Source organism: Symphalangus syndactylus, chromosome 24 (genome assembly GCF_028878055.3).
Source record: "Symphalangus syndactylus isolate Jambi chromosome 24, NHGRI_mSymSyn1-v2.1_pri, whole genome shotgun sequence".
Classification (NCBI taxonomy): Eukaryota; Metazoa; Chordata; class Mammalia; order Primates; family Hylobatidae; genus Symphalangus; species Symphalangus syndactylus.
Genome location: NC_072446.2, coordinates 52,685,002 through 52,695,884, shown reverse-complemented (window position 1 = coordinate 52,695,884; position 10,883 = coordinate 52,685,002). Strand labels below are relative to the sequence as shown.

The 10,883-nt window shown below is 49.0% G+C and overlaps 1 protein-coding gene across 1 annotated transcript; it reads left to right on the top strand.

Moving 5' to 3' along the window:
• Window positions 1–5,414: 5,414 nt before the first annotated feature.
• NXT1 (nuclear transport factor 2 like export factor 1) lies at window positions 5,415–9,413 on the top strand. Its single transcript, XM_055265987.2, has 2 exons — window positions 5,415–5,690; window positions 8,681–9,413. Exon 2 carries the CDS (start codon window positions 8,742–8,744, stop codon window positions 9,162–9,164), a length of 423 nt encoding a protein of 140 aa, XP_055121962.1. The 5' UTR covers window positions 5,415–5,690; window positions 8,681–8,741; the 3' UTR covers window positions 9,165–9,413.
• The last annotated feature ends 1,470 nt before the right edge of the window (window positions 9,414–10,883 follow it).

The following is a 10,883-nucleotide window of genomic DNA, read 5'->3' as shown; positions in this document are numbered from 1 at the left end:
GGCCATAGATGAACCAACCAACACCCGCTCTGGAGTGCAGCCTTGTGAGCTTGTTCTTGTGACTGTTCCTGGCCAATGGACCCATTTTCAGAAATCAGGACAAAGCCAGCCTCAGGACTGTGGTGAGTTCGTTGAGGTGGCGTCACTACGTAAGGCCTTGAGGGGCCTTCTTTTTTTTTTTTTTTTTTTTTGAGATGGAGTCTCGTCACCCAAGCTGGAGTGCAATGGCGTGGTCTGTGGTCTCAGCTCACTGCAACCTCTGCCTCCCGGGTTTAAGCAATTCTCCTGCCTCAGCCTCCTGAGTAGCTGGGATTACAGGTACCTGTCACCACTCACGGCTAATTTTTGTATGTTTAGTAGAGACAAGGTTTCACCACGTTGGCCAGGCTGGTCTCAAACTCCTGACCTCATGAAGTGCCCACCTTGGCCTCCCAAAGTGCTGGGATTACAGGCATGAGCCATCGCACCCAGCCAAGAGGCCCTATTTTCAAGGTTGCATTAGCAGCAAGTGGCAAACCCAGGTCAAACATACATTAAAAAGGAGTTATTGCCAGCACTAGGCTATTCCCTGGAGTCTTGGGGCAGGACCACAGCAAGGACTTGGAGAAGGAAAGTAATGAGTAAGAACACTGTCTTGCTGCATAGCAGACTACTACAAAACTTAGTGGGTTAGCATGACAACAATCATTTATTTTGCCCACAAATCTGCAGTTTGGGTGGGGCATGGCAGGGTAGGCTCATTTCTCTCCAAGTCATGCCAACCTAGGACCACGGTGGTTCACACATGCCACTCACACAACTGGCTACTGGGCACGTGTTGCTGTGGGGTGGCTCAGCTGGAGCTGGGCTTTGCAGCACAGCACTGGGCTCCAGGGACATGTATAGCTAGAGAGCAGCACCGACTGTATCTCCCTTTACAGGCCAACCTTGGCAGCCATGTAACACCATTTAGCCTGAGCCCACACAGTCACAAAGGTGTGCCTGACCAAGGGAAGGACTCAACACCATCTCCTGACAGGGGGTTGGGGAGGAGGGCAAGGTGAAGTTCCAGATGAGGACATGGGACCAGAAATTTATTTTGTGGCCATTTTCAGAAAATGTAACCCATCACAGTGAGGAATCAAGGCAACCACTCTCCATAGCTTGTGTGTGCACATGTGTACATGTAAGTGTGCATATGTGTACATGTAAGTGTGTATATGTGATTGTCCATGTGTACATGTGTGTGTGCATACATGTCTTGCTCCAGCTCTCTCCTCTCTCTGGTCACATGGCCTTAACCTCTGCTTCATCCGCTGTCTGTGCTCACGGCCTCAGTTATTCCTGCCTTCTCAGAATCCCTCCTCTTTCCTTTGGGAACAGCTCCTCCACATTACTTCTTTTGAGAAACTTCCTCCCCAGGTGTGTTTGGTGGGACTGTCCCTCAAGCCACCCATCCCTCCTGGGCAGCAGAGGGGTGGCACATGACTGAAGTTGGGCCAATCCAACTCTCTCCTGAGAATCTGACTTTAGTGGAGAATCCCGGGTGCTAGACACTGGTCACAGCTCTGTCAGTCCAACTCAGCCTCTGAGGCATCCACCCCCCAGTTCTTGTTCCCAGACTCCAAGAGCCACTTTACCCAGTGCCTTCTGTAGACTCTGCAAGCATCCTGCAATCTTCCATTAAACACTGATAAATATGCATATTTAGTTCCAATTCCACATAGAGGCTCTGCAGCCAACTGACCTCTCTCACGATTCCAGATGGCTGGTGGCTGAGCTGGGAAGAGGGCTGAGATCCAAACCAGAAATGATCCCTACAACCTTCTCAGACAAACGGCATCATTGCAGGCTGGGCAAATGCTCCAGATGGTGCCTCCTTGATACACTGCCATTTAATGTCTACAGTGTCCACATCCCCATTTTACAGAGGCAGTAACTGAAGGACAGAGAAGGCAGAGCTCAGATTTCACAAAACACTGTCTGACCCCACATGGTTTGCTCCTTTGGTAAACCTCCGAATCTCCTCAAAAGTCAGGTCCCCAACTGCCCTCCTGGAAAAGCAGCCCGAGCTCACTCTGAACTGGCAGTGGCTCAGATGATCCTGCTAAGGCCGAGAGATGGAAAAAAATGTGTTTTTGGTGGCAGTGCATTAGAGTCACAACTGCTTTGCTGTCACCGTAGATCGACCGGCTCCAAGTCATGCAGCCTCTCATGGCAAACAAATGCTGTTAAGATCCTGCGCCAGAGAACAACACTGACAATGAGGGAAAAGATCAATCCTGTGTTTACAGACTTAAAGATCCTTAAGTCAAGCCTGTCATCAGAGCTGCCAAGGACTCTGCCTGTGTGACCAGATGTGCCCTTCCTCCCTGGACGGACTCCACGCTGCACATGGGACCACTGGGCTCATCTTCAGAAGGTGCCCATGCAATTTGGTGACAAATCCCACCAATTTGTCAATATACTTCTTCCAAGTTTAAAAGCCAGTCATTGGAGGGATTGTTGGCAAATAAGGAAGTTGCTGTAGATGCAAAATGTCAAAGCATGATTCTGCTTTTCTAACGCTTTCTGGATGCTACTTGGTGCTCAGCCCCATGTGAAGCACTTAGCATGCATTGTTTCCTTCGCTCCTCACGTCAGCCCGAGGAGATGGATATGACCATTGCCCCTATTGTACAGAAGAGGCAGCTGAGCCCCAAAGAGGCTAACTCACTTGCCACAGCCACCCTGCTAATGCTTAAGCCACATTAGTCAAGTTGCAAATAACTTTATGTTTATGCCCAATTTTAAATAGTATAAAAGATAAAAGTGATTTCCTGGCTCTTGAAACTGAAAAGTCCAAACTTGAGTGATGATTTGACTCCCAACATAGTCATGAAGAGCCTGATTTCTTCCCAGCTTTCCTGTCTGCCTCATTATCAAGGGTCTACCACTCAGGGCAGCAAGATGGCTGCAGCAGTGCTATCCACACACTGTCAGTCCAGAAGGGAAGGGAGGAAAATCTCCTTCCCCAGAATCCCTCAGCAAACACCTCCAGGCTCAGTGGCCCTAACTGGGCCTCCGACCACCCTCAGCTGCGCTCAACGCATACAATGCCAGTCGTGTGCCCTTTGGAACCAGGGATGTCTCTGACCTCCCCAAACTCCAGGATCATAGTAAGGGAGGAGAACACCCCTCATATTGTCTTATGCCCAATTTCTGCCTCCAAAGAAAGAAGTAGTAAAAACTGAAAGGCAGAAATGAAATCCACAAGCAGACAGCCCAGCGCCACATCCTGGGCCTGGTAAAGACAGACCCCTGACCTAATTGGTTATTTGCATAAAAAAAGCACTGTGAAGATCCCTGTCCTGTCCTGTTCCGTTCTAATTACCTGTGCATGCAGCCCCCATTCACGTACCCCCTGCTTGCTCAATTGATCATGACCCTCTCACATGGACCCCCTTAGAGTTGTGAGCCCTTAAAAGGGACAGGAATTGCTCACTCGGGGAGCTCGGTTGTTGGAGACCTGAGTCTTGCTGAAGCTCCCGGCCGAATAAAGCCCTTCCTTCTTTAACTTGGTTTCTGAGGGGTTTTGTCTGCTGCTTGTCCTGCTACAATAGGGGGAATAAAAGTCAGAGTTGCTTCCAAAGAGAGCAGGGAGTGAGTGTTGAGGACAGATCATCACAACTATGCAGTTGAGGAGCAATGATTTGAACCCAGGCTTGTCTGTTCATTCAAACAGTATTTATTGAGCCCTCGCTATGGGTCAGGCACAATTTTATATGCTGGAGACACAAACCTAAAAGGACCCTAACCTAAAAGGCAGACCCCACAAACCTAAAAGGACCCTAACCTAAAAGGCAGACCCCACAAACCTAAAAGGCAGAACACCTGCCTCTCAAGGCTAAAGTCTCACATTTTTAAAAGGCCTTGGAGCTGCATTAATGTTCTTCTAACCAGCTTTTCTAGGTATGAATCGACCCTGTGACACCAGGATGGTACTTCGTCAGCCTCCTTGTCGATAAACTCAGAAATAATGGTACCTCCCCCAATAAGTTATGTCAAAGAAATGAAAGGGGCTTATTATATAGGAAACAAAAGCAGCACAACATCCAAACTACTGAGCATGCGGTAAATCAACTCTCATTCCCACTTCCATCCACGCCGATTTAGATCAATCCAAGTATCACTGCCTTGGGGTTCAAAAAGCCATTTTAGTTCATAAAGCCCCGAAAATGCTCCTTCACCCTCTGTGTCTTTTTAATAATCCAAACTTTCCACCTACTTAACTGAAGTGTGTGTGTGGGGGTGGGGGTTCGACGGGGGGAAGGGGTGTCCTATACTAAATAGCCCAACTGTTTTCAACTTGTCCTGAAATCTGAGACCAAGATTCTCTTGTGAATCCAAGCAAAGGGAGCCGACGAGACGCCAAGAAAGCACAGGTTAAACTACCTCACTTCATGTAGCCCCAGTTCTCTCCTGGCTTTGCAATTAATTATTCAGCCTTAGACCAGCAGATGGAGCTGAAAACGTTATCTAAAGAAATTAGGTTTTTCTTTTAATTTACAAGCTACTTTCTCATGCCTCCACACTGAATGGTTACATCCTGTGGAGCCTGTTCGTAAAGTTCAGTAAAAATCCAGTTCTCATTCCAGAACAGCTGAATGGTAGCTAGGGACGCGTTAAAACAGAATCCCAACCCCAGCCACGCCTGGGTTTCCCGGGGCCCCTTAGGCCTCAGGGCTGTGGGGAGCCGCCGTCACTCCTCCGCCTCACCCACGTCCTACCCTCGGCCTAGTCTCCGCCCACTTTTAGCTACGTTTCCCATCTGACTAAAACCGGCTTCCTCCGTATCCACCAGGACGTCGCGCTTAGAAGTGGCCTAAGCTCCTAAGGAGCGCGATCGGCTCAGGCACTCCGCCACGCGGATTAAACGGGGCGCGGCCGGCGTTGCCCTCCGTGGCCTCAAGCATTGCGGCGCCTCACACGTTGCCAGACGGAAGGCCTCGGCGGGGTCAGGCAGCTGCTGCTGGCCGTGATTGCATCAAGTGGTGACGTTTCACTAGCCTTTTAACTGAAATCACTCCAATACAGGCGAATGTGGGACGAGGGGAAAGCACCTCAGCCAACCCCACACACCTTCCCCGCCCTCACCAGCCAAGCGGCCTCCGCGCAGCGGAAAGAAAAGCAGACGCCACACCCAGCCCTAGGGGGCGGGACCTGAGATTTGGCCCAATCAAGGATCCCACTTAACCAGATGGGCCGGAGTCTGTGACCCGGTTGGACCAATGAAAACTCAAGGGCGGATTTGCCGGGATTTCTGGGAACGTGACACTCCCGGAAGCTACCGCCTCTTAAAAGCCACACATGGGCGGAGTTAGCCTTCCGGCCCGCAGTCCCACTGGTTGAGTTCGCTGCCTGTCACGGGAATGCGGGAGTGGGCGGGGCCGGGGCGCTCGCGTCTGCGCGGAGCCCGGCTGGCCGCGCGCGGGAAGCCGCGGAACTGCGCCGGAAAGTCCCCCGGCTGTGGGGCCCCGGTGACCCAGAGTACGTCTCCAAGAAGGAAGAGGAGGGGAGAAAGGCGGCTCTTCCCGTGCCCCTACCCGAGGCCTCGGTGGGCCCACCCTGTGACCTCCGCGACCGGCCCCTCAGTGGTACTGCGGCCCGCGCGGGGGGCGTCCCGACCGTGGGCGCCGCGGCCCGCGCTGACCCTGGACGTCGCCGCGCAGGTAGATTGCCGTCCCCCGGCGGTCTGAACCCCCGAGACAGCCCCTCGTGCATACCCCACGCTCTCCTCCATTGTCGAGAATGAGACACGGCTGTGCCTTTGTCCACGTGGTAGAGTTGCCGCCGGCGTGAGGCTCTCGCCTGTGCAAAACGCGTGGCAGCGAATTCTCTTCAACGAGGAGAGGCGCGTCCCCTCACAGAGCAGCTCTCGGGTCTGAGGAGGGCCGGGCAGCGCGTGCGTCTGTCTAGGTTTGAATTAAAGGCGACTCACAGGAAATAAGGCCATGCCACTGTGGTAGCTTCTCCCGTCCAGCTCCGGACGCTCGACGGTGCGGGCCGTGCGAGGAGGCGGCGGTCTTCACAGCCTCTTACTCCAGTCCTCACGGTCTGGTTCTTTTTCTGATTTGACACAGAGCGGCACTGACGGCCCCATACGTAGCTGAGAGCCAAAAGTGGAGATGGTACTTCTATGGGGTGTGGGGGCGTGGCCAATTGTTAGATTGTTTGGAAAGACAGCCAGGGGCGGAGAAGAGGGGCATTTCTGAGATGATGGGGGGACTGGTGCCATGGAGGGAGGAGGAGTGAGGTGGAGATCGGGAATTCCAGCCAAAGAGAAATGGGGTCACTGGGAGAAAATTCCCACTCCAGCAGTCCTGGAGTTGTGCTCATGGAGACTTGCTTACGCGAGTAAAAGGACAGCGTCGTCTTGACAAAATTTCAGCCCTCAGTCTAGTCTTGTAAATGATAGATCAGGAGTGTACTTAACCGTCGTTACCTTGATCCTGCCCTAGGTTAACCTTTTCTCATTTGTAGAATTGTTATAGTAATAACTTTTTCATCCATTTATGGTAACATTTAAATGAGGTAACATTTAAATGAGGTAACATTTAAATGAGGTAACATTTAAATGAGGTAACATTTAAATATGCGAAGCCCTTAGCAAACACAGCGCTTCTTATTCGTGGTTTCCGCGTGGGGTGGATTCAGCCAACCTCAAATAAAAATATTCTTCAGAAAAAGAAAAATGCGTTTGTACTGAACATGTAGAGGCTTTTTTTTTCTTGTCATTGTTTCCTAAACTATACAGTATAACAACTATTTACATCCCATCTACATTGTATTAGGTATTACAAGTTACCTACAGATGATGAGGGTATATAGGAGGATGCTGCGCATAGGTTATATCAAACAATAAGTTATGTGAAAGAAATGAAAGGGGCTTATTTTATCAGGGACTTGAGCAACTGCAGGTGTTGGTATCCTCGGGGGTCCTGAATCCAGTTCCTCACAGATACCGAGGGACCGTTGTACTCAGTTCAGAGTGCAGTTGAGGCTTAACTTTGAGGTCTGTGGAGCGCGTGGAAAGACCCACGTCTGAAATTGGCTCTTAAATGCTCATTTTTAGGACAGCTTCCCTCCCAGCCAGCCCTTTACCAGAAGCAGTGCACCACCTTTGCAGCTGTTATAAGTACCTGGCTCTTTCCAGCCCTCTGTGGAATGTTTTATCTATTTCATAAGCTAATCATTAAAAAAAAAAAAGTCTTTTTTTGAGATGAAAAAACTATTCACTATTTAAGTTTGTAAGTATAAACTATTTTAGTAATGTCTTCTATTTTAGTAATCCACTATTTTAGTCACGTCCTCTTTTTTTTTAAGTGAAATATTTTAATTATGGAGAAAAGAACATAACAGTTGTACCTGTACCCTGAAAAAAGTAAATGTCAATTTATTTATGCTTTTGGACTTTTTTATTGGGGGGACAATGTGACATTTCAGCTATAGTTCACATTCTGTGCCCACACACCCAAGAGCTTTGAAATCTAACATGCCTTTCTGTTGAGGCACTGTGGCTCCACAGGACTTATCTGGTGGATATTAGTACCTGTGTAAGCTGGGTGTCCTGCCTTCTAATCCCCACTCACCCAAGAGGTTTGCTGCTTCCAGCTTATCATGGGGATTATGGCTGCCATTTTGGTTCTGTCCTCATATCATTTGTGTTTCTACCCTCTTAAGAAACCTGCGTTCTCTGCCCTCCCAGTTCCTCTTGAGTGAGCTCATGATAGACTTTCTGGGACTCAGCAGCTGACAAGCATTTCATTGGTTTGGTTGGCCTTTATTGGGCAGTGACCATTCTTCCCTTCAACATGGTCCACTGTCTTTACCAAGGGGCAGTCATGTCTGTTGCAAGCATTCAGGAAAGAGTGGCCTTCCATAGTCAAATGTACTCTATTTTATAAAATGTGATTTTAAAAATTCGTGGTCCAATCAGGCCTCCTTACCCTCTGGGAATTGATTCCAGCAGCACCCCCTAGCCCCACAACAGACCAAATCTGCTCATGCTCCAAGTCCTTGATATAAAATGGCATTAAGGCGGGGCACGGTGGCTCATGCCTGTAATCCCAGCACTTCGGGGGGCCGAGGCAGGCAGATCACCTGAGGTCAGGAGTTTGAGACCAGACTGGCCAACATGGCGAAACCCTGTCTCTACTAAAAATACAAAAATTAGCCAGGCGTGGTGGCAGGCACCTGTAGTCCCAGCTACTTGGGAGGCTGAGGCAAGAGAATCGCTTGAACCTGGGAGGCGGGGGTTGCAGTGAGCTGAGATCGCGCCACTGCACTCCAGCCTGGGTGAGAGTGAGACTCCGTCACAAAAACAAAATGGCACAGTACAGTCAGCCCAACATATTTGCAGGTTTCGCCCTGAGGTTGGCTGAATCTGTGGATGTAAAACCCTCAGATATGGAGTGCTGACTATAACGAAATGTTTTTAACTAAACAATGTATACTGTCTCAGTATGCCACAGTGGTAATCCTATCTTAACAAATGAGCAAACTGAGGCTTAGTAAAATTAGGCATTAGGCACTATTTGAGCCTACAGTCATTGTTCTGCAGTCTGTAACTATTTTGCCAGTAGTAGAAAAGGAGGAATGTTCCATTGTCAGGGCAGAATGAACTTTGGCATTCACATCTCTTCAACCTTACTTCCCGCAGCCCCTGGTTCCCCAAGGCAGCGGAAATACCCTGGTGGAGCCCTCCTGCCATAGAACCAGAGATGGCATCTGTGGATTTCAAGACCTATGTGGATCAGGCCTGCAGAGCTGCTGAGGAGTTTGTCAACGTCTACTACACCACCATGGATAAGCGGCGGCGTTTGCTGTCCCGCCTGTACATGGGCACAGCCACCCTGGTCTGGAATGGCAATGCTGTTTCAGGACAAGAATCCTTGAGTGAGTTTTTTGAAATGTTGCCTTCCAGCGAGTTCCAAATCAGCGTGGTAGACTGCCAGCCTGTTCATGATGAAGCCACACCGAGCCAGACCACGGTCCTTGTTGTGATCTGTGGATCAGTGAAGTTTGAGGGGAACAAACAACGGGACTTCAACCAGAACTTCATCCTGACCGCCCAGGCCTCACCCAGCAACACAGTGTGGAAGATCGCAAGTGACTGCTTCCGCTTCCAGGACTGGGCCAGCTAGTGGGGGTGGCAGAGGTCTCTTTGCTTCATTCAGCCCTAGCTCTGTAGAGAAATGCAAACCTCGACTCTCAAGGATGTGAGGAACACAAGTTCATTTCTGTTGTTGCGGAGACACTGCAGACTCCACTGTGCTGAGGTTGAACTCTTTTTTTTGTTGCTCAAGCTCTAGGAGTCCCTTTCCTGAATATATACTTGTTTGTCATAGTTTCCTTTTCAAAGTAGTAAACTTTTCTATTTTTCTACTTGCCCAGTAGAGACTCTGATTCTGGAAATTCTGACAAATAATTTAATAATACACATGTTGCTTCTTTCCCCCTGTCTGATGTGTTTGACCAGGTTTTGAGGGAGGAGGAGGGCTAAAGGCAGAAAGCATAGTAGGAAGCACCCGCACAGGGGTGAGGATCAGAGCTTAGTACCTACCCCAGGCACCAGTGTGCACATAGTTGACCCACCTGGAGCTGTGATTCACAGCCCCATGCACACTATAATCTCTTGGGACACTGAAAATTACCTATGCCAAGGCCATACTCCAGACCCAACCATGCTTGAGTCTGTGTGTGTGTGGTGGTGGGTAGGAGGGTTGGTTTTTTTTTTTTTTTTTTTTTTTTGAGACAGAGTCTTGCTCTGTCACCCAGGCTGGAGTGCAGTGGCATAATCTCGGCTCACTGCAACCTCCATCTCCCGGGTTCTAACAATTCTTGTGCCTCAGCCTCCTGAGTAGCTGGTATTGCAGGCACATGGTACCACAGCTGGCTAATTGTTTGCCTGAATCTTTGAGGATAGGACTGGGCATGGGCAGTTTTAAAAAGCACCCTAGGTGTCTTTTAGGATACATCACCTTAGGATATAGCAAAATCACCTAACAGATGGCTGGGCCCTACCTTAGCACCTTAGCTGAAAATTAAATGTTGAGAACAGATGAAATACTAGAGTTAGCTAATAATTGCTTATAAATGAAGCCACTATATTAAACTCATTCATAAAGAGAAAGTGAATCAGCACTGATTCTGAGAGGAAGAAGCACTGAAACTGGGATGGGGGACATCAGAACTAGAAGCTGCTTTTACTGATCCTAAAGGCCAAACCCAATTGCATTTCTCCAATGTAAAGAATAGAGAACCCTGTAGAAGTTGGACCAATAGATGATGTGCCTGCCATGCTGCAGCTTCCCCAGTTAAGTTGTCTTTGGTAAGAGTGTGCTAAGTTTGGGATAGGGTAGTCAAGATACTGGGATGGGAAATTTTGAGAAGGGTAAGAATCCTGATGAGCACAGTGACATGGGTAGCCGTTTCCTCTTGACACCCCTTCCCTTCTCTATTATCTGAAGCCCAGTGTTTTGAGAGACAAAGGACCCACCTTAAAGACTTGACTTTCTCATTCAATTTGTAGCTAGGTCTGACATGTGATTAAGTTCTGGCCAATGAAGTAGGACTGAACTTGGGGGAATTTTCCTTCAACAGACCTTTCTTTTTTCCCCACTCTATCCTGCTGCCTGGAAAGGTTATGCTGGCCTGACCATGGGCTCTGGCTCAGTCTTGGCCAAGAGAACAGCTCAGCTAAACCCTAGAGGTAGGATAGTGCTGAGCTAAAAGGAGTCTAGGTCCCGTGTGGAAACACCAAAATAGCCACAGCTCACTCAACCTAAGACTTCTTTTTAAATGAGAAATCCCATCTTAAGCCATTATCAATTTGGGGTGTGTGACACTGACACACAGCAGCA